The sequence below is a fragment of the Anticarsia gemmatalis genome, chromosome 7 (assembly GCF_050436995.1).
Source record: "Anticarsia gemmatalis isolate Benzon Research Colony breed Stoneville strain chromosome 7, ilAntGemm2 primary, whole genome shotgun sequence".
Lineage (NCBI taxonomy): Eukaryota > Metazoa > Arthropoda > Insecta > Lepidoptera > Erebidae > Anticarsia > Anticarsia gemmatalis.
In genome coordinates, this window is record NC_134751.1 from 7935601 (window position 1) to 7959968 (window position 24368).

The 24368-nt window shown below is 38.0% G+C and overlaps 1 protein-coding gene across 6 annotated transcripts in view; it reads left to right on the forward strand.

Moving 5' to 3' along the window:
- Ten-a (Teneurin-a transmembrane protein) overlaps positions 1-23977 on the forward strand; it is a 258111-nt gene extending 234134 nt beyond the window's left edge. For 4 of the 6 annotated variants that reach the window (XM_076116852.1, XM_076116854.1, XM_076116855.1 and 1 more), the window contains 21 exons: positions 6873-6992; positions 7083-7763; positions 7852-8046; positions 8134-8343; positions 8424-8609; positions 8826-8972; positions 9079-9286; positions 10814-10840; positions 13413-13532; positions 16059-16223; positions 16909-17083; positions 17237-17479; positions 17600-17827; positions 17939-18129; positions 18232-18467; positions 18557-19285; positions 19408-19811; positions 19924-21809; positions 21897-22050; positions 22131-22485; positions 22604-23977. In XM_076116852.1, coding sequence (XP_075972967.1) covers positions 6873-6992; positions 7083-7763; positions 7852-8046; positions 8134-8343; positions 8424-8609; positions 8826-8972; positions 9079-9286; positions 10814-10840; positions 13413-13532; positions 16059-16223; positions 16909-17083; positions 17237-17479; positions 17600-17827; positions 17939-18129; positions 18232-18467; positions 18557-19285; positions 19408-19811; positions 19924-21809; positions 21897-22050; positions 22131-22485; positions 22604-23595 — 7652 coding nt within the window. In that variant the 3' untranslated portion in view covers positions 23596-23977. The remainder of the gene's footprint in view (positions 1-6872; positions 6993-7082; positions 7764-7851; positions 8047-8133; positions 8344-8423; positions 8610-8825; positions 8973-9078; positions 9287-10813; positions 10841-13412; positions 13533-16058; positions 16224-16908; positions 17084-17236; positions 17480-17599; positions 17828-17938; positions 18130-18231; positions 18468-18556; positions 19286-19407; positions 19812-19923; positions 21810-21896; positions 22051-22130; positions 22486-22603) is intronic. The other 2 variants (XM_076116853.1, XM_076116856.1) reach the window with 1 other exon arrangement.
- The last annotated feature ends 391 nt before the right edge of the window (positions 23978-24368 follow it).

Genomic DNA, 24368 nt, shown 5'->3' on the forward strand with positions numbered 1-24368 from the left:
AGAATATGCATAACATTATTCTTTCACAATCCATTAGCGTTAGTGTACGGCCTTCGTACGGACGCACCAAACAAAAGTTTATTGTCGTAATAATGACGTCATGCGGGGTTAATACACTTTATAACACTAAAATAAATTAAATCATATAGTACATAAAGCTTTACTTTAAAAAATATCGTTTTTGTTTTTTTCATAGACAATTTAATTTAGTTATGGATGAAAGCGGACCTTTGAATGCTGTAACAAAAAATATGGCAGCAATACCTTTGTTCGAAAAAAAACAGATAAAAAATATTGCGTGCGTTCCAAAAGTGCTGTTTGAACTAAAACACAGACTAAAACTATTAGCTTTATTACACGTCTGGGCCTAATCCCGAAAGCTTCCAATCTGATTGTTTTACCAGATTACAAAGCAATGTAAAATTGCACTCGTATGCTTTTATCCCCTTAAAGCCGAATCGTGCCTGAAGCGAGATTCCATCCAATTAAGGGGCTAGTTCTTGTACTGTATGATTGGAAACCGACAAAGGAATAGCCTTCGAGGCACATGAGATTATATAGTTCCTCGGACTCAACTCTACGCAAACGGTAGCGAAATTACTTTGACTTTGCAAATTATTACAGCCTTTTAGTTATTTATAGCTTAATTATATCTAGTAAAATTAGTTACACTATGTAATGTTGAATATGTGAATATGCACTATGTGTATTACTCTTGATGGTTAAGTAAAAATGACAAACATTATCAAGAGATAAAGTATACTTTTTTAACAACATCTTCCAACAATAACCTTTCTCTGTAGTCCAAACCTTCTATAACGGAAAACATCCATAAAAATACTTTTATTCGTTTATCGTTATATGACCAAATCATAATAGAAATATATTTCCATCATCACATCAAAACTCAATTACTGAAGGCGATAAATTCAAATATTCAGTCGGTGCATGCAAATGAGTTGATTAAACATTGATGTTTGGACGAAAACAGACATGGACCATTATTCTTTTATGATTCTTTGTTTAAATCTCACAACCGGCATCCACAGAGAGAAAGGAGCGTAAAAAAACTAAACAAACATCAGAAAAATATAAATGATGCGCCTAACCTAAGGCAACGCGCGCTGCGTGCTTCGTAGCCGCGCGCCTCTGTTAGCTCTCCGTTATAAATTATCTTACACTTCCACGTCCCATGTTATTTTACTACGAATACATCAGCCACTCCGAACGTACCCACGTTCCCGAGCACCCGCCAAACGACCAATCATAATTTATACATACGTAATGCTTCATAAATTGCAAAAATAAATCCCTGTTTGATTTAACGACGAGTAACTAATCCTTTTCGTGCGGTATAATAAAACAATACATTACGTTTTATATCTAATAGAATGGCACATTCTCTCAACTGCATGTATCTAATGCTTATTGTTGTACAGAATGTTAGTACATGTACTGAAAGCATTTTAAGCTAACGACGTGAAGACACGGAACAATATTAAGGACGTGGCACACGGTTACAAGAGAATACAAACATAGTTATTTGACAAAGAAAATGTTCTCTTCTCAGTTATATTATTTTATGCTTATACTTGTAAACAAACGGACATTTCTGAAAGGTGGCCTACAAAGCTATTACTTATACAGTGGCAATCAAGCAAAGTACAGTATCGTCTTAAAGCGAATCACCGGCCATAAGTCCAAACCGCAAGCACACGAGGCATCACAAAAATAACATCAAAGTCGTCACGGGTCGCTACCGACGCAATACTTTTGGCCTACATTCGAACATACATTTACCCCGCCAAGCCCTCGCAATTACTATAACAACTCGAACGGTAATCACTATGTATTCTTTGTAACTTGTTATTGTTCAAGTAATCTTCCGTTTAAAATATGCACATAGTAGGGTATGTTTAAGTATGTAAGTTTTTTAATTAAAGATTTGACTCCAGAAAAGGTGTTTGACTATTAATCGGCTAGTGTTAACATTTACAAAGTAGTTATTTCCGAAATTCGAAACTAAAGAGGGTGAGGAAAAATGTTTTTTACAGCATCGTACAGAGTTGGCAGAATAAGAAATGAGAGCAACTAGGCGACTGAAATATCGTATAAATATGACTGGGGTAGTTTTTATTCCGCCTGCTCTATTTATTTACTACAAGTGACTATTTGGATAGAAACAAAATATGCCTTACTTCCGCGTCTTTCTTTAATAAACCTAAACAAAAAGTCAAAAACGGAAAAAAATCTGGAACATGGCTTAAGTCTATGCATCGAGTAAGTTGCTTTACCATCATATCCGTAAGTATCACGGGTGAGGTTATCACCTAGGAGTATACTTGGCGGGTATGTCACGCGAATCGCGTATATCAGTAGAACGTTCTCAGAAACAATGTGTCGTTGGGTGCACAGCCGCATTGCCATTTACGCTGAAAGCGCTCACTCGCTGTAATGTCGGGAAATTACTTTTGTTTATTTCCCTTCGAGCGACGACATCTTTTCAAAGTGAGGGGTGGCCGCAACAGCAAATTATGTACCTAATAGGAACTCAATTAAGGACATAAATGATCATTTGCTCTAAATGGGAATACTTCCGTTTAAGGCCCTTTGTTAAAAAGATGTATTATGTGAAGAAAAAAAGTAATGCTTTCAGTTTAAATCTCAATAATTATTAACCGCAATCCATGTTTTATAAATCTACTTATTTATTAACTTAATAATAACTAGCATTAGTGAGGATCGGTTTTTATTTAAGGAATAAGAAAATACAGAATCATTAAGTAAACAGTTTGAGACAAGCTCGTTTCTAAGGTAGAGTAGTATCTGGTTTCTACGCCCGTTCTGTTTAAATCTAGGTCAGAAAACAGTTTGCTGAAAATATGCTGAAGAACGACAAGTCGGATAAAAACAACAATCGATAGAATCGTCATATTATTATGTGCTTTCTGCAACGCCGTATTAGTTTTTACGAAGTCAAGTAAAAGGCTGTGTACATATTCAATGTACTGTATTACGTTAAACTTTTTCATTCTAATGTGGGATTGAATGTTCATTGATGGTATCATCTGCTTACTCTCTCGCCCGTTTTGTAAACTGTTTAACTGATCGCACTTGGTTACTGTTAGATTACTTAACTCCTTTCAATAAACAACCCCATCATGCCTTTTATGTATTTCCATCTTTGTAATTGTAAGGTTTTCCTTTGTTTGCGTTTCAGTCGTAAAATAATGTATTTGTGTTAATGGCGCACTTTGTTTTTAAATAGTTATATTTTATATACGTAGCTTCTGTTGCTGTCTAAACTATAGTTTCAATTAAACTTACGCCAGCGTTCAGTTAAGCAGTTTCAGCAAACACTAAATAATACGGTACAAGCACGCTACGAACCATTAACAACTTCACTAGTTTAGGCAACGCGTCTCACTTGTACCTAATATATAATATACTATGTAGAACTTTGTTCGCTACGCAGATCTGTCCTACTTATTGCTATTGTATTCTTTAAAAGCAAACACTTAAATGACTTCTAAAGGCCAATAAACCTGTTATACGATATCAAACTAACTTATACTGGCTTATAAAAGTATAATAAAATATATTCAGTCAATACTTCTTGAAAGTAATGTAATGAAGCGAGTCGATGTAAGATGTCTCAAGTCAATGAGGCTTATCGTATCGGATCTCACTTCATTTAGAACCCCGTTAAATTATACCGCCAGTAGATAAGAGATGCATGTAGCATATCGATAGTCGCGGCGACCTGTCCGCTTCAAAACGATACCTTCGTTTTTCTAACACAACGACACACTTCGCTTCTAAATTACCACATTTAGATTTCCCTAAGATAATAACAAAACCAATGAATCCGTTAAACGCTACCTATTTATAAAAGTAAAATATTTTAACTATTAGTTGTTTAGTGAGATTTCATTAAGTTTGAAATGTTCACGTTTTCAAAACACAATAAAATATATTTCGTCCACGCCTCCTGGCGTTCCGGATTTGTATCAAATAAAAAGCGGTTCTGTAGTTTAATCCGACATAAATCTCCTGGTTTGTGCCGGTAGTTTTAGTGATGTAATGAAAAAATGTGAACCATCTGTTGCACCCTTCATTACGTACATGTATACGATGAATGGGGGCAAATACAACTCCGTCAACTTTTTAATGTAATTGAAATTGTGAGGACCCCAAATGTTTTATTAAAGCTCGCTCTGTGTTGAGCATTAACGCTTTTAGAGTGGCTCACGCGCACGTTCTGTTACAATCGATAATGCCTTTGTTATCAAATACAAAATACGCAATCATATAATTCGGACTGTTAACTGCTTACTCATACAACGCAATTATTTTATGGCAGTCTTATGATGTACAGCTATTCCTAAAGTGGAAATGAAACGATTAGCCAAAAGATTTCCCGATTTATCAAGGAAATTCATTGTAATTCACAAATAATATATCCATGCAATGTGGAATAAATTTATATCAATTTATTTATTCTGACCATTCAGGTAGTTCCGTTGGACATAATTCTCTCAAACGAAAAAACATAACATATGCATAAGACATGCATATAACATTGTGCCATAAGGACCAACACATTTAATAACGAAGTTTACATTATACAAGTATTTTGAACACTCGAAACAGAAACACAAAATAACTTTTATTCCCTCGTAATTTACCTATCTAGTTTTTACAAATAGGATATTTCAACAACAGGTTTTTATTATCATGTAATCAAATTTTGGATTTGTTTGTGTCCTCGGAGTAAAATGGGGCAAACATACCGCGACCTCGTGCGAACGTAGTTAATATGCGCAAGGAACAAGGACAGTGATATTAGATACCTCGTGTAATAAAGGGAGACGGGGCACACGAGTAGAGAAAGATTTATCACGTGACTAATACGAGTCTGTGCGACGGCGCGTTCGTCCCCCGGGACTCCATCAAACGAGTTTCTGCTCCCCCAACGCACGATGCAATCTATGCTGAATCGTATTACAATAAATTGTATTAACTCGAAAAATAGTAGAGATAGCAAACATCGTCCATCTGCACACAATCGTCGCATGCATCTCGGCTGGCGACCTCGTCAACTCGAGCACCCTCCATTTCCTACGCGCCGCCGTTCTATACCGAAAATTTATAGATTTTATGAGGGATCATTGGGAAAAGTCGCGAAATACCACATTGTCATATTTTATCTTCTTTTGGGGAAATTATGACATCCTCTCTTGTTTATACGATACATAAATATAACTTACTCGATGTCTAACTGATGGCCTATATACGGTATAACCTTATACTAAAATAATATACTACAGTGTCTCTGATGAAGTGTGACAAATGATTAGCGTTTCACACACGAATGTTCAATTGTATTTCAAGTCGTTTCTAAAATTGCCGTTAAAACATGTTTGTTGTTTACTATGTTCTTTATTTCCATCAATACCTTAAGCACCCTTGTTTATTGCTATATGACTTGAAGCTCAATGCATCTTAGTTCAGAATATTTTTAACCGAAGTGCACATACGCACGTGGCATTAACACTGAATATAAATTGCCTGCTTAACTATAGGTTGTTAAGCCGATAAAGGTTATTGTCATCGAACTATCTACCCTCAGCACACTATAGTAAAGTTAAATTGTCCAATCCTAAACGCAAACGGCCAAATGGCGTCAGCGTTTCGCGATCTTATCTTTGAGTAAATCTTGGGGATAGATAGGCAACTGTAGGGTCTCCGGCAGATAACTTAATTGCTCTGACACCGCTGGAGAATCTACACAAATTATGGAACAACACTATAATTTCACTGCACTACACTAAAAATGTTTAAACGTTAAATTGAATTAATAAATTGGTCTTTCAAAAACAATAACCGCATGTCTCTCGACAAATTACTGAACTTGTTAATTAGGTGGAACAGAATCTGGGTTGCGTCAATTAAGTCTATAAGGATTGATATATTACCCCTGACGCAACGCAGAACATATTAGGCGCACATCCTGCACACGCTCCGAAACAAATAAACGTTGCATCCCCATTCAAACACAAATCCTGTACGATCGTGAGCTTCTTACTGAGCTAATAAATAAATGCAATAAATTCTCTTTACATTACTAGCGACATTTGATCGCTCCCATGCATTTCTCTTCCGTATTCAATGCCCTAACGGAAATAAATTGAAGATCAACTATTCCTTTATCTCTAAAGATGGATGTAGTATTCATTAATTTAAAAACTACTAAAATTCATCCCACCAAAATGTTACATTCCACCACTCATTTACCTCTACCGAAAGCATTGCAGGTTAGTTAACACCGTGAAGAATTGTCCAATTTAATTGCGTAGCACGGCATTTTATGATCGATTCGATCGCCCGCAACTGTCGCATAATGAGGAGACAACAGCATTCTCCCGAACAAGAAATAGTTGGGTGTCGTGGAGCCACCTACGTGCCCGCCAGAGGCCTGGCCCGCGGCAGCGGAACCAATCGTTCCGTCACAGCGACACAAAATGCAGCATAGCAGTGCTTCGCTTAATTAAAACTCGACGGGACATCACGTCGCCTACCCTGCATTCATGCACCTCTTAAACTTTGAAATGACATCTCTTATTGTATTGTGTTTCGTAACACAATGCGTCCAAAGCGACACCCATGTGAACTTTAATAGAATTACTACTCGGCTACCGCGCGCTATCGATGCCAGTCATCGATAAGAAACAAACTTAACGGAAACTTAATTGGATGATCGAGTCGAATGCAAGATTAAAATCTTCGGACATGATTTTGTATTAGTAAAAAATACTATTTGTTTTTAATATCGTGTGATATTTAATCAATGTTTATATTTTTTGTTGCAGCGTTATCGTCAATTAAAAGTAATATAGACAATTCTAATTGCATCCTGGTACAAGATGTAAAAGCAGTAACACACGCACAAGGAATTAGAGATGCTTTATCAACATCATCGCCATCAGACGGTATGTAGAAATAATCTATTGCTTATATTATTAATTTTCTGTATAACTACCAATTGGATTAAACTTACACAATCTTTTACGTTATTACAGAATCAATATCAACGTCATCATTAGGCGGTTGGTCGACGACAGCAGAAGCGGCATTAGAATCAGTAATTATACCACAACAAGCTCAACAGGCAGCGCCGCCGCCTTGGTCGCCAGCTCTAGAAGTCAGAGAATTTGACGAATCACACAGTGCAACTATACCTGCCTATCAATTCTGGAGTTCTGAATTCCGCAACAAACAGCCCGCCTACGTTAGCCTTAACTTCACGGTGCCCTGGGGAGCCAATTTCGCTGTATATGGTAGACGAAATGTGGCTCCCAGTGTAACACAGTACGACTTTGTAGAGTTCATTAGAGGGGGTAGAGTCGACCATCGACTGAGAAGAAGAAGAAGTTCGTTCAGTGATAACCCATTTCAAAGTAGCCTAAACGACTGGGATGCATTATTGAGTACGATAAGCCCGCTTCAAAGATGGAACCATACTATAAGCAAAAGGTCAACAGACATGAGAGTGAACGTCAGCATATTACAATATCTGGACACGGGCAGATGGTTTATATCCGTGTACAACGATGAACTGCAGCCACACAATGTCGAAATGATCGTATCTGAAGCTGAAGGTGTTACAAATTCTTGTCCTGATGACTGTTCCGGTCATGGATCTTGTTACCTTGGAAAATGCGAATGTATGGACGGCTACGAAGGACATGATTGTTCGAAAAGTATGATCAATTTATGTTTATATATAGTATTAAATATGAATACTACTAAAGGATTGAGCGTAAATAATAACGTACATTCGTTTTGCAGGTGTGTGCCCAGTTCTTTGTTCAGGGCACGGCGCGTATGCAGGTGGTGTGTGTCACTGTTCTGAGGGGTGGAAAGGCGCGGAATGTGACGTGCCAGCACACGACTGCGAGCCGGCTGACTGTTCCGGAAGAGGTCAATGTATCGCCGGACATTGCCATTGTAAAGCTGGATGGAAAGGATTAAAGTGTGACGAAGGTTAAACTTTACTATTAAAACAAAAAATGCGTATTATGTGCGTTAAATTCTATGCAAATAGACATTAAATAATTTATTGTTCTTCAGAGGACTGCTTGGATCCAACATGCGGTGGTCACGGGTCGTGCGTGAGAGGTAGATGTGTTTGTCGTGCGGGATGGCGTGGTGCTTCGTGCAGTGAGCGTGACGCTAGAGTCCAAAGGTGTCTGCCAGCTTGTTCTCAACGAGGAGTCTATGACCTCGACGCGGGTAGATGTGTTTGCGATCCCCTTTACACTGGCGACGATTGCTCTCAAGGTAAATTTCACAAATTTTTAATCGTGTATGTATTATTACAAACTACTTACTGTAAACTAAATTCAATTATTTCATTTTAGTTGTGTGTTCATTGGATTGCGGACCGCATGGCGTATGTGCCGAAGGCGTATGTCGATGTGACGATGGATGGACTGGCTCTATGTGTGACCAACGACCTTGTGACACACGCTGTCATGATCACGGACAGTGCAAGAATGGCACCTGTGTGTGTACTCAGGGATGGAACGGCAGACATTGTACATTGCGTAAGTTCTATAAAGGTCACTCAACTGTTACAATGGTTAATCATCATCAATAAAACAAGGTTTAACTTATTTCGAAAAAATAACAAAATATATACCTAAGTACTTCTAGAAATTTCGTTATATTAATTATTGTATTAATCTATCTGAGGCAGCCTACAAAGTGGTAAGATACAAAGAAACCCAAGTTCAGTTAACTAACTGTGTTATTTTATACAGCTGGTTGTCCAAATGGCTGTTCACGTAATGGTCAATGTCTTCTGGAAGACGGAGTATACCGGTGTTCCTGCGCTGACGGGTGGGCCGGCACCGACTGCTCCATCGCTCTCGAACTCTCTTGCAACGATAACGAAGACAATGACGAAGGTAAGTGACTCTTCTTTTTGCAGAAAATAAGGCAAAACTAACACCAAATAAATCTAAAACAAAAACATATTGGCTGTCACTTGACAATGGCACTACAATTTTGAAGATGGCATGACGGACTGCTCGGACTCGGAATGCTGCAGTCGACCAGAGTGCGCGGAACACATCATGTGCCTAGCTTCCAACGATCCCGTAGAAGTGCTCCTCAGGAAACAGCCGCCGTCGGTCACCGCATCCTTCTATCAGCGCGTTAAGTTTCTCATAGAAGAAAACTCTGTTCAGAGCTACGCACATATGGATGAATATTCGGAGAGGTAAGTTTGTAGCCTAAGAAAATGTCTCCAGTATTAACAAACACCAAATCACTTCATGTACGTAAAAGATGTCGTTGGCAGACTAAATTAGTTTAATATCGAATCAGTCACGCTAAAGTAATACGACGATATCTTTTACACTCAGTTGGTTTAGGATTGACCTGTCGGTTTGCACAATTCATAAATTTAATATATTTGCACTTTACAATGATTTTAGATCCGTGATATCATCGCTGTACTGTAATGTAAATCCGTAAGAAGAAGATACAAAATTCATTACGACATAAAATTATATTAGGAACTAGCACCTTCACCATATAATATCCCGCTCATCTTCCTAAACCTCTCCGAGGATTTGGTGTGGTTATTTTAATTTAATTGGTAACAATACTTTTATAAATTACAATTTATTTTTCTCATCTGGTGGAAGTGTTTTGATTTTCCTCTGTTTTCTCGCGTGTAAAAAAATATTAATTTATTGTTAGCAATCCTAGCATGGTTATGTTTTACCATTGAATTTTAATTTAAATCATGAGTTCTAATATTTAATTTTTATTTTCACACCAGATCCGATGTGTTGTGTATTGTCTAATGTTCATCCCTTGTGTGTGTCTTACCCTACCTGTTTGTCTAAACAACAAAAATGCGTCGTATAAATAACAAAATGAAATTAGAAATAAAAGCGCTCAAAAGCTTTCGAACAGTTTTGTTTGTCTTCAAGATTATTCAAAATTTTTATTAAAATATTTAAGGATAAATTCGCAAAACTTGAATCATGAAAGTGTAACATCATCCGTGAAAAATCAACACTAAACATAGTTAAATAAAATACTCTTTACAAACTAATACGTCCATAATTTCAAATTAGCGCTCAATCTAGTCTTTCATGATCTAAGTTTGTAAACAAAATTATCAAAGTTTTTATTTGCCCTACTTTATACCGTGTGCGTTGATAAAACTTCGAACGATCTCTAAAATAAATAAGACAAAGCAAAACTGAATAATAAAAGTAGTCAACCCACCTCGCTTAATATGCAAAAGCGCCTCTAAAAGTTTGTTTGCATTAAAACACGAGCCGCTTCACTATTTTATTTAAGTTCAAAAGTCTAGAGTGGTTATATTGCGTTCTGGCATTTGTTTCATCAGACCTTGTTAACGAAACACACGACGGGGTTCCTTCATGCATTCACCATCCAGCATGTTTACTCTTTACATGTAATCTTTGGTGCAACCTTGTAAAAGATCATCTTCTAAATTTATTCGAATATAATGATGCATTTTCTATCGATCAATAGTGGTGGTGCTGTTCTAATGCAAACGGGCTTCGTCTGTGAATCAATTAGTAATTCGAAACATTTTGATCGGGAAAATCAGTGTTAAAACGCAAGGTAACCAATATAGACGAGTGCAATCGGCCGGAGCGGTTGCAAAACCGGGGTGGGGTTGCACTGAGGGATGTAGGTATCTGTGTAGTAATCTGTCCTGTCTTTCTGTGTCCCTGTGCCGCCGTGTGTCCGCCACTCCTAGCGAGTTCTGGAATTCCTTTACACCATGGTAAGTGTCAGTCAGCCCGCCCTCGCCCCTCAGTGTTCAGTATCTGTTCACCTCTTCCCTTTTGTTGCGACTCCTGCATATGAGTGTGATGCCGGCGACCTTCGCGTGTCCCACAACTGACACGCGACTGGTGCCAGATGCTTTTTCACTTTTCGTTCAATCCTTTGTGTATTCGTTTCATTCTCTATGTGTATGTAACATCTGTATGTTTGTCTTGAATGTTTTCGTGTGACTGCGACAAAATCCTTGCTACGTAACGAACGTAAACATAAAACAAGCGAGCGTCCGCGAGCGCCGTGTCTATCTATTCGAATATGATTTGCCGCAGTCACAGATGTATTTTGTACTGTTTATTTGTCTCGTCTACTGTGCTTATATTATAGTTCACATATATACTATGGAATAATTTTGTTATACTATATGAAACTTAGGAAAATCATTTACGCTTTCACGCAAAACGTTTTAAACACAATCGTTAGGCGTAGGGCTTGTAAAATATACAAATCGAGACGCGAATTGTATATTATCAATTGAGCAAAATTTCAGCGAACACGCAAATTTAGCTTCAAATAAACTTACCCTTTTATGTGTTCCTTACCCTTTGTCTGCGTCTTTCATCTGTTAACCAACCCCCTACCCTTCGCCCGAGCTCTTTATGTGTTTAGATCCTCACCCTTTGTAACTAACCAAAACACAAGTTATTTGAATGTATTCCTACTACTTCACAGCGAGATGATAGCAGAGTTGTCGACATTGTACATTACTACCATCGCTTCCATTTATCAGTCATTTACGACATTTTATTACACTTTGAAATTGGTGCAACGAACGTTCTCTGTATTTATTTTATAGCTTTCAGAAATGTCTGCCCTATCACTAACATTATACAGCATTTTTTATGTGAATCTTCCGCATTTTGTATCAACTGGGCAGTACAATTCTTAAAGCACTGAATTGATATGTTAAAAATCTATTTTTATCGTATTAACAATCATTCTGACATTTAATTATGCCGACCAACAAATGATGCTTATATGATTTGTTACTAGCAATAATAATAACCCACTGTGTCCTCTTTTCAGATTTATCTTCTTTAACAGGTTTATTACCAATCTAATATATTGCAACACTAATAATAATCGTGTATTAAGTAATGTATTGTAGTTAAAATAATATTTTTTTATTATATTTACCGCTATATTTATTTACTGTATTCAATTTATTATATATTTTTAAATATATATACCTACTAAGTCGTAATTCACCTGACCGGTAACACGTACTTAAAAAGAACATTTACTGTTTTTAGCACACATACACACATTATTTTTCATACATACCTAAGTAGGTTACCATGGCAGATTCTTTTTAAAAGACAACAAATTTAGTTATCACCGATTCATATGTATAGAATACCAGTAGAAAATACAAGCTTATATCATTTTAGTCCCATAATAACTTGTTAACCATATCACGATAACTACTTTTAAGAACATATAATGTACCTATATAAATAGAAAACTCATTTCAGTGTTCTAAATCTTAAGAAATTCTGGAGTCATATATAAACTGTGTCAGTGAGACGGATATAAGATAGTTTATAGCACGGCTAATTAGCACGCCTTCCGGGAAAATGATGAATGTAATGTTTCCACTTACACTTTGATCGATAATATTGTTCTAGTTTCATATTTTTAATTAAACTTATAACTGGCAGACATTTTAAAAGCTATTTACTTTAATCATTGAGTCGATTTCTAATTATTAACTCAATTAATTGTTCCGCGATTTTAACTTGCACCAATTTCAATCTTCATGATGTATAACCGAACATTTGAACATGAAGTATTATAACAAAATTGATTGACTATGGTTTGTGTGGCAGCTGTTACATGCATACATACCTTTCTAGGTAGATTTCCGTTTACGTTACTATAAATACTTACTTCGATGTAAAACTAAAATATTGCTTTTTGATAGATCAGATAATGTCTGCAAATTGGAATGTAAACTGAAATGTGTCCTAGATACTTAGCTGATCCTAATACGAGAATGTGCAATGCTAAGACTTCTTATTTATTTTGTTTTTCGATATTATTTTCATACTTTACTTCACTCTCACAGCGTTTACACTATGAAATATGGAGCATAGCACGAGACCTCGCTCAAAGTTTTATGATCGAAGGTGTGCATCGGGCGATACGTTTCACACAATATTGTTATTAGATCAATATGTCATTTGAAATTGAAGTTAGACGTATTCATTTTAGCAACTTTTCCTATTTCTGTTGGTAATACATGTTGAATGAAACTAATTGAAAACGTAAATCTTTTGCATAACAATACAGTTTTCAAATATCGTTGTCATATTAGTCGATTATAACTTTATAATACACATACGTCTAATATGCAATTGTTACATCTAAATCAAGTTTTTTTGTTTTGTAACATTTTACTGAAATAAGCCAGTATGTTAGATCTTAGTCAGAGCTTAAAATGAGATGTGTGAATCGTATCGCCCCATGCCGTGTGCTGTGTCACGCGACCTTCACTCATGAGCTGATCTGTGCAGCCGCGTGTCCGTGATGCGAGGGCAGGTGGTCTCGCCCCAGGGCCTCGGCATCATCGGCATCAGAGTCTCCGTGGATCGGGAGGCTCGCTTCGGATTCACACTCACCAGACAGGGTGGATGGTTAGTAGCGAACAAATGTACTGTCTCGGTGGTGGATCTTGTACAATCAATGGCTATATTACGAGTGTACAGACGATGTTCTTAAACTTTGTTTGATGTACTGTGTGTATTGGTAAGCTTAATAAATTGTCGCCACTTATATATTGTTAGTGACAATGATATGTATAAATAATTTATATGTTTTCAGCCTTTTCAGACAGGTTCAACCTTTTTTATAAAATAAAATCATAAAACGGTGCGCACGAAAGAAGATATACAATTCAGATATTATCGACAGCTTTTTTCCTTTGCTGATTTAATCTCAATTCGTTTAGAATACGAAAATAAGCGTTGACTACCTCAAGTACTTGGACTACTCAGAAAAGTTACTTCGCTTATCGACCAAGTTATTTTAATCCTTTTAGATCTTTGAAAATGTAGATAGCCAAGCCTTATTATAATAACGAAACGCTTTAAATTGAAACTCTTTTGTCGAAATCAATGACAAATCTTCCTCATAATATAAACGTAAGATTTATTTATTAGCTTTTAGAAATCGAGACAAATTAAATAGATTTAGTGGGCTATGTGTTGAAAATGCATTTACAGAATACAGACATTTTTTCATATAATTTTTCAATTGTGTTGGTTGTTAATGTTCTATAATTCACCAACGTAACGGGCGAACTGTTTCAAACTGCCGATAGTTTTAAAGCCGAGACAAATTATCAATAAACGTTATTATTAAAAATCGTATTGCTTCCGGTGGTATAACTAATAGGCTGAAAGTAATTATAATAATATATTTATTCGGCACAGCTGAAAATTACCATAGTAACCCCAGTGAACAGTGAACTTACCATAATTGGCCATAGAGTTTCAGATAAAAACACAAAATTGTTTGTAATCAGCTCTTTATTTTGGAAGAGTCAGTCTTACATTTATACATCCAACATGTTGGACATTTAATTTGCTCAATGAACATTTAACCGCAAATATCCCACGAAGCAATTATTTCAATAAAAGCAACATAAATCTCAGTAATGTGAAGCACTATGTGTAAGTCCGTGTCGTTCCAACGTAAACATAAGAACGAAAATAAAAATGTATTTTTTTATACGGCATGAGATAATGACCGACTCAAATGACGCTTTAAGTGAAAAATTTATTACGTGAAGAAATAGGAAAATCGTATTAGTCACGACGATCTTGAGTCATGGTACTATAGTTATGTCGGAGAAAATTGAATATCGCGTGATAGATAGATATTTGAACAAATACCAATACAAACATTTGTTTTGATGTGAGGTCGTCATTAATGTTCGGACACGGTGATTCGGTATTCCTTACACGTACAACGAAAGGCATCAAGTATGAAATTGAATTACGCGGCGGAACCAAACCAGTATCATGTGAACATGTAATCGAATAACGCGTCACGTTTGAGCTTTTAAAAATCAATTACCGTAACTCGGTAATAGTGTTTACGTCAACACGTATTTTTATTGGTCAAGCGATGGGAAAAGCATAACTAATTTTTATTTAAAAAGTAAATGTAATAACATTGCGCCAAGCTTGACGCGAAGTTTAGAAAGTACCTTAGTCATTACGTAGCAAACATCTATTTCAACACTATTCTCTTGATATATTATGGCGTATACAAAATAATAATTATAGGTACGTAATTTAGATAATTTTAAATCCATAACTTTGGGCTAACAATCAACTCTTTGAACCTCTTATGTTATTAGATATTTTCCTTGTTAATTTTCTTCTCCAAAAGTCGATTACGACACGTGAATATCAGTTACCTATCGTGAAAACGTGTACCTACTTAGAACAGAGCCGCAAGAAACTTGGGAGTGAGCTTAGTATGAGGATAATTAAAATAAACGCGGTTGTTTCAAGTTTAATTGGAATTAAATCCAGAACCGTTAGAAACATTAACTTCGCCACGAAGCATTTATTATAATTATTATACCGGGGAGGAAAAAAAACACTTTTTCCTTTTATAAAAGGTGCTGATCATTAAAGTTAACCCCTAGCTAAAACGATCTAATAACACACTCTTGGTGAAAGTAAGTAATGAAAGAAGGAAAACGTGACATAAAAATATACTTACAGCGTTTTGATGTGGAGAAAAATACAAAATACTGAAATAAAACAACTGAGTACATTCGTTCCGATATTGTCCTTGGATATGGATTTTCCGTCTTTTTCAAAAATTGTTTTTCTATCACAAAGCACGACGTAATGTCCGTGGATATTTTATAAGTTTACTTTGTAACCCACCTACAAACAATAACTGGGCATAATTCGAAGGCATTATATACTTTTCTAGTACGTGCGTACTGCGTAACCGACCTGCGTAGGTAAATAACTAAAATGCTATCTATTTCCGTGGCTCTTTAATCACGGATCGTTTTAACGCGTTACCTTTTGAATAACGTACCTAAAAATATTTAGGATTTATTAACTACTTTGGTCGGGAAAACGGGAAAACTACCATGAATCCATAAAAGTATCTAATAAGACTTCATCATTTAGGTTTGACGTGTTGGTGAATGGAGGAGGCGCTGTGACCCTGCAGTTCCAGCGATCACCGTTCAAGCCACTGAGGAAAACTGTCTTCGTTCCTTGGAACCAGATAGTAGTGTTGCCGCCAGTACAGATGGAACTAAGCGATGATAACGTCAAAGTACCTACACCCAGGTATAGAAAATGAAAAATAACAAAATAATTTTATGAAGAAAATATTTTTGTGTATATGCTAGCATTAACTTTCTTTATTTATGACAAATAGTCTTTTTAATATTACGCCTTAGAGAGTGCCTGGATCACAGTAATTTGATAAAGCACCCCATCACTTCTCGTAATATCATTAGGGGCCAATCTTATAACGGATAATCACATGTTTGTTTGTTTGTCGTATGGTTAGTGGTCAACCTAGTGTCAAAGTTGTTCAAGCCGCCCGAGAGGCCTTTGACAATCACATGAACGAATGCTTTAGATGTGTGGTGATATAGTTAGATAGATATTAACATGTATTGTATATTTTATATTTAAACGTCGATACAATACAAGGGCCAGTATATCCGTATACCTAATTTGAATATTTTTTATAAGCAGGCAGTCGATTGCAATGTTTATGTTGGGGTAGTGTGTAGTCAGGCAAACTTCATCGCTAGAGGCGGTAAATTGGCTAGGGTGCTATAGCCCCATGCCCCAATTCCACCCGCTATATAGCTGATATTCGCACATACCTACTCTCTTAGTGCCAGAGGCGCTGACAACAGATGAACGTTTTTGTAAATTTTTGCTCCCCATTCAACGAGGCAAAAAGATTTTAGAACCACTTTCTGCTGTTTATTCATATGCAATCGTGTACAATTAAAAGGGCTCCACCTCGGGTGAGCTGGGCGCCGATACCACAATGGTGGGAGGCAGAAACTCCGCCTTGCGCTGCACATGATCATGAACGGCTTCGACCTGAAGTTGTGGCAGTGCCGCCTCTAGCTTCACCAGCAGCTTCGTCGGCTACCACCACTACTGTAATCTATCCGGAAGCTCAGGTTAACATCTATTTGAATAATAATCGTTTTATTTTGCTCCAATTTTAATGCTTAACCGGTCACTATCGTCGTGTATTAATACGCTTATATGTATATTGGCCAGTGTACAAATTCCGAAGTGAAATTATAATCTCTTGTTTGTCTATATTACAGATCGTCAGCGAGTCTATCGGCATCCCTGGTTCTTTGGTAAAACTGACGTACCGATCGTCTCAATCAGCTGGTTACCTCTCATGTGTTCATGTACAACTCACCCGCAAAATAGTACCGGCCTCGCTGATTCGTGTGCACGTTCGAGTCGAAATTGAGGGTTCGTTACACACTCATACGTATGAAGCTGACCCCGATTTAACACATATCTTTGCGTGGAACAAGAGGAATGTCTACAAGCAAAAGGTAAAATACGCATTAATGTCGACCCTGCCTTAATTATGTTTTTTCTGGTTCGAAGATAATAACTACCATAAATTATTATGTGGAGTCTTTCACAACATAACAAGTAACATATAATTTCAGGTGTATGGTGAGGCTCAAGCCAAGATATCAATAGGTTATGAGTACACCTCATGTGCTTCGACTGTTTGGGAGACGCAAACGGCCACTCTTGCTGGTTTCGACGTCGATATCTCAGACATTGGAGGATGGGGACTGGACATACACCACCACTATAACTTCCATGAAGGGATATTGCAAAAAGGCGATGGTGCTTTACTTCACTTAAAACAATATCCTCGAACTGTTCAGGTAAAAAGGAGTACTTGACTTAAAACAAGGCATCATATAATAAATTAATAAGAAAACTTCTACTACAAGTCGGACAACTTAAAACTTATATGGCATTTTCTTTTCTTAAAGGTGGTTATGGGCACTGGTCTTCAACGAGCTCTAGAATGCCCGGATCATTGTAATGGAAAAGCCGCTGACTCTCGTTTATTAACCCCAACGGCACTGACTTCTGGACCAGATGGATCGCTGTACGTTGGAGATTTCAACCTGGTTCGCCGTATCACTCCTGAGGGAGTCGTCACAACTGTACTTCAACTACAGTAAGTACTTAGTATTAACAAATTATGAAACCAAACTTTAAAGTTTAAAATCATAACAGTGTAATAAAAATTTAATATTAAAATAAAAATATTTATTTCCAGGACAACTCAAGTAGCATATCAATACTATATGTGTATATCGCCTGCGGATGGATATCTTTACATATCAGATTCGGAAAGACACCAAGTTCGCAGAGTAATAGCGCTAGAGAAAGTACGAGATCCAGCGACTAATTCAGAACCCGTAGTTGGCAACGGAGACCGCTGTGTTCCTGGAGACGATTCCAATTGCGGCGATGAAGGACCCGCTATCAAAGCCAAGTTAGCACATCCTAAAGGTAAGCAGCATTGTCAACTAAAAGTAGCTCTATGAAATATGTATGAAATAATGTGATACAATAGACTAACAAAATATTAATCATTTTAGGTCTGGCGATTGCGGCTGATAGAACGATGTATATCGCTGATGGAACAAACATAAGAGCAGTCGATCCAAATGGCATAATCCATACTCTTGTTGGTCACCACGGCCATCACAACCACTGGGCACCTGTTCCTTGCCGTGGAGCTATACCGCCATATGAAGCTCAATTACAATGGCCAACCGGGGTAGCTTTGTCACCTTTGGATGGATCTCTATATTTCATAGACGACAGGATCATACTGAAATTAACAGTTGATATGAAAATTAAAGTTGTGGCCGGTCAACCTTCACATTGCCGCCTGGGTAGTGACGGAAAACCTATTGCCAAGACAACGAATAAGACAAACACAGATATTAGAGAAGATTCTAACTTGGGCACAATTTTGGCTATCTCTTTTGCTCCAAGCGGGATTTTATACGTTGCTGAAGCTGATTCTAAGAAAACAAATACAATAAAGTCGATTGACCCCTCTGGTAAAATTATGCATTTCGCTGGGAAGATTCTTGAAAACCTAAAGGAATTAAGTTGTGAATGCAATTCGTCTGTATCTGCTACTGTGATACCAACAAATGGTCGTGATGAAGGTGCTGGCTGCCCTTGCAAACTGAGCGTGGCAGCTGGCGATGAACCACCCACTAGCACGGAAACGTTGTTGTCATCTAATGCTAAATTCCAAACTATATCTGCACTTGCCGTTACCCCGGATGGAGTCCTAAATGTCGTGGATCAAGGTACACTTACTCAACATAATTGTAATAACTAGTTTATTTTTGGCGGACCACGATTACCTATGATATCCTTTCCGTTTTATGAAGATTATCATTATACTGATTAACATTTTTCTTTCTTTCAGGATCTCTTCATATTCTAGCATTGAAACATTATTTGCCAAGTCATGACGAAAATGGAGAATTCAGAATACCATACCCTCCAACCTCCGAAATATATGTATTTAATCGCTACGGGCAGCACATAACCACAAAAGATTTGACATCAGGGAAAACGAGATATTCATTCTTATATTCGAAAAATACAAGCTTTGGAAAACTATCAACAGTAACTGATGCATCCGGAAACAAAATACAGCTACTAAGAGATTACAGCAACATTGTTAGTTCTATCGAAAACACACAAGATCACAAGCTTGAATTGAAAATATCCGGAATCGGTTACCTCACGAAGATAGCAGAGAAAGGTGCCACCGAAATAGAATTTGATTACGATGCTAATACAGGATTACTCAATAGCAGATCCGGGGTAAGTTCAATTAGATTAACAATATAATAACCTATGTTATGAAGTTTGAGTGAATGTTTTTTATTTTAACTTGGCCTGATCATAATTTCTAATAATGTTATTAACTTGTCAGGCTGGAGATACTGTCATCTACAATTATGACGAATTGGGAAGAGTGACTAAAATAATTATGCCATCCGGTGAACAAGTTCATATCACATCTGGTCTTGCTAAAAATTATGGATTAGCTGTAACTGTATCAAATCCGGCAAGCACAATACCAGTTGGCGTAGCTAAGAAATGTGAATATGTTCTGCACGGACAATCTTTCAAGCAGATTACAATCAATAATGGTAAACAAATAACCGAGGGCCGCATTTATTCCAACAACACTCTGCTCCTTGATACTCCTTGGGGAGGAAAACTTGAAAGCATTGCAGCTGCTAAACACCCACTTTTAGAAGCAGCATTACCCATTGAAGCTGAAATGCTGCACATGTGGTCACATCAAACTACGACTTACGGAGACGGATTAATCAACAACATGTATTCTCTATACACCTTAGTTGGTGACGTAAGGAACCCTCAACAAACACTTAACAGGGAGATATGGGTCAATGATTCCAGAGTACTCATCATCGAGTTTGATCAATTCAAGAGCCGAGAAACTTTCTTTAACGCTGACAGAAATCCATTATTCACAATATCTTACGATGTCGCTGGACTTCCACTGTCGTTCAATCCTCATGGTGCTGGAGTACCGCTTAATATTTCATACGACAGATTTAATAGAATTAATGGCTGGAAATGGGGTGAAAGTGAGGAAAGTTATAGCTATGATCCTCATGGAATGTTATCAGAAATCACCAGTCCACAAGATGGAACCAAATTCATTTATTACAATGAAGGCAACTTGGTCTCTAAAATAAGTTTGGCCAGTCAAAGAAGTTTCAAGTACAAGTACGATGACGATGGCGGCTTAACCCATGTTATTTTGCCATCCGGATCAAACCATTCCTTCAGCGTACAACCGTCAATTGGATTCTTAAGAGTCACGTACACTCCACCCGGTTCTTCAAAGAAATATCTACAACATTACTCTCATACAGGAGAACTACTGCAAACAGTATTCCCGGGTGACGGAGCGCGAGTGGTCTACCGTTATTTCACAACTAATAAAGTATCTGAAGTGGTTCATGGTGATGGACAGACTCAAATACACTATGCAGAAACAAGTGGACTGCCCTCAGAAATATTACATGTAGACCGTGACGTGGACTATCGATGGGAATCAACCTACGTCGGGGGTCTCCTGACCGAAGAAAGGCTCGATTATGGCGCTAAAACTGGTCTGAGCAATGCCAAGATTATTTACGAATATGATAACAATTACAGAATTACATCCGTGCAAGGCCGGATAGGTGGACAAACGCTCATTCCTCACCACATAATGTACAACAGTAAAACTGGTGCTCCTGAAGTTCTGGGACAGTTTACTGTATCTAAACAAAAGTGGAATGAGACGTCCGTTTATGATGGAATTGCTATGTTCTCACGTGTACTAAATGATCAATTCTTGGAAAGAGAAGTAACAGTGAACATTCACAGGATGGAAGTATTCAGAATGGAATTCTCGTACGACAAACACGGTAGAATTTCTCAAACGCGAACTCATACAAGAAATGTCGGAGTAAACACTTACACCAATGTTAAGAACTACACGTGGGACTGTGATGGCCAGCTTACAGGTCTAGAAGCGCAAGAACCATGGGGCTTCAGATATGACGACAACGGTAATATGCTATCATTGACATACAGAGGAAATACTATTCCAATGGAATATAATGACATGGATCGCATCGTCAAATTTGGTGAAGGACAATACAGATATGACAGTCGCGGCCTTGTGTCCCAAAACGCAAGAGAGGAGAGATTCCAATACAATTCAAAGGGTCTTTTGATTAGAGCTACCAAACGTGGAAGATTCGATGTGCGATACTTCTATGATCATCTTGACAGGTAAGTCAATAATTTTTATAACAAAAATCTTCATGTCACACGATAATCTTATTTCAAGAGAATTTAATCTACTGTGACTTTTTTCAGACTATCTACTCGAAAGGACAACTTTGGTAACGTGACGCAATTCTTCTACACAAACAAAGAAAAGCCACATGAAGTTAGTCACATTTATTCGCCACGAGAAAATAGGTTCATGACTTTAGTATATGATGACCGAGGACACCTAATCTACACACAGGTATAAATCGCTGATTTGTCTTTTCATAAATTGAGTAAATAAATCGGAGCAGGTTTTTAAATATTTATTAATTGTTCTAGGTCGCTCGACACAAATATTACATCGCCACTGATCAATGTGGAACACCAGTAATGATTTTCAATCAATACGGAGAAGGTATCAGAGAAATCATGAGGTCACCATACGGTCACATCGTATATGATTCAAATCCATATTTATACCTCCCGGTGGATTTCTGTGGCGGACTCCTAGATCAAGTTACGTCGTTGGTGCACATGGCGAATGGAAAAGTTTATGATCCTTTAATAGGACAATGGATGTCTCCGCTATGGGAAAATCTGATCGAAAGGATACACAATCCAACTCAATTACACCTATACAGGTTCAACGGAAACGACCCTATCAATGTGAGGCCACAGAACAAGAAGCCAACAGGTAAGAATCTTTCATAAGATAAAACTTAATTACAAAGATACCTGTAGTTCTGCATTCTATTCATTTGTAAGCGTCATGTCATAACGTATTTATTAATTTAACTTATTTTTCTCAACAGATCATCTGTCATGGCTGAACCTGCTTGGGTACGACACGAAGAGCCTGGCGCCGCAACTCTACCCCGACGAGTTGCCTGGTGGCTCTGTACTACCGAGCATCCCTCGTGGTCGGCCCGTATGGGGCACCGCACCGGCAGATAGCAGCCCCGGTCTACCCTCTGCAATGTCACTGCTTCCAACGGTCACCATCGAATCTGGCTTCTTATCACATATGTCCAACAAGAGAATAGCTGACTTTAGAAGTCTCTCCATACCGGCTATGTCAGCTCTCAAGACTGATGCTCTCAATCTAGCACCTAAACGCATCGGCTCCGATTCCGAGCCACCTTTCGGACGGGGCATTCTCGTGTCGAGAAACTCTCGAGGTCGCGCCGTGGTCACTACAGTGCCATCCGCGAACGCCATCTATCGCGACGTGTACACATCAGTGTTCAACCGATCTCATCTACTGCCGTTCTCTTTCGTCGTGCACGGAGATCAACAGGACGTATTCTACTTCGTGAAGGAAGACACTTGGCGCGCCGCTGACGACAAACAGCAATTGAAACGGATGCAAGGCAAACTGAACGTGACGTTCCACGAAATAGCTGAGGGCGGACGTTCATACGCAGACGTCAAAATCCACGGCAAAACGAGCATAGTGAATCTACGGTACGGCACTAGTGCGGAGCGCGAGCGGCAGCGCCTGCTGCACCACGCGCGCGTGGCGGCCGTGCGCAAGGCGTGGCACCGCGAGCGCGAGGCGCTGCGCAGCGGCCTGGGCGGCTCGCTGGACTGGTCGGCGGCCGAGGTGGACGAGATCCAGAAGGCGGGGCAGGTGGCGGGCTACGAGGGCGAGTACGTGCACGACGTGGCCCGCTACCCGGAGCTGGCCGAGGACCCCTACAACATCCGCTTCGTGAAAAAGCGCTCGGACCGCGCCGAGCGCCGGCGGCGGAAGCGCGAGGACTGCCGAGCGCCCTGGTGGCTCGCCTGGGACGATATCTGCTAGTGACGTGCCGCCATCCATATGCCAAATGGTGTGAATGTGAAAATAGGTGTGTGCAAACGGTGAAGAATGATCGTGTGAGTGTTTGTGGAAATATATTTTGTAAATAGTCTCTATTAATTGTTAATTGTTGATGTATGTATGTACGGTAGATGCGAATCCCTATCGCTGTGTAAATAATAAAATTTAATTTGCAGGGAGAGAATGGACCTTTTGAGAGGACTGATATTAAAAATAAATGTAATGTATGTATAAATAAGATTTATGTGAATATGAAATTATTTATACTTATTTATCGGTAAAAAAGCTTCATTGTGTCCAATGTTCTTATAAAATTTAGATGAAGACTATTTGAAAGAATAAAAAGGCATACTTTTTTAACCAAACCAAACTGTAGTTTGTTTCAACCCTTTAGAATAGTCAGTGCTGCAGTATTACCATGGATTTCATGTTCATTGCTGAACAATATGAAATGACACCTAATATGATAGAGTTGACAGAGTTTAAAAGCTCTGGATAGGCTATCTGGTAGTATGATATTAAGTTATCTAAAAATTTAACAACAAAAATGGCATTGACTCAATTTTCTGATATACTTACAAGAACAGTTATTGCGACAAGCAATATGTCCACGTCGAAATTCTTCAAAATATACAATTCGATAAATAAAATCATCAGTCTTATACAACCATAAAACGTTAGAGTAATAAACATTAATTCCCCGATACATGAAAACGACACTCGAAGTAAAGATGTGTATAAATAAAATAGTATTT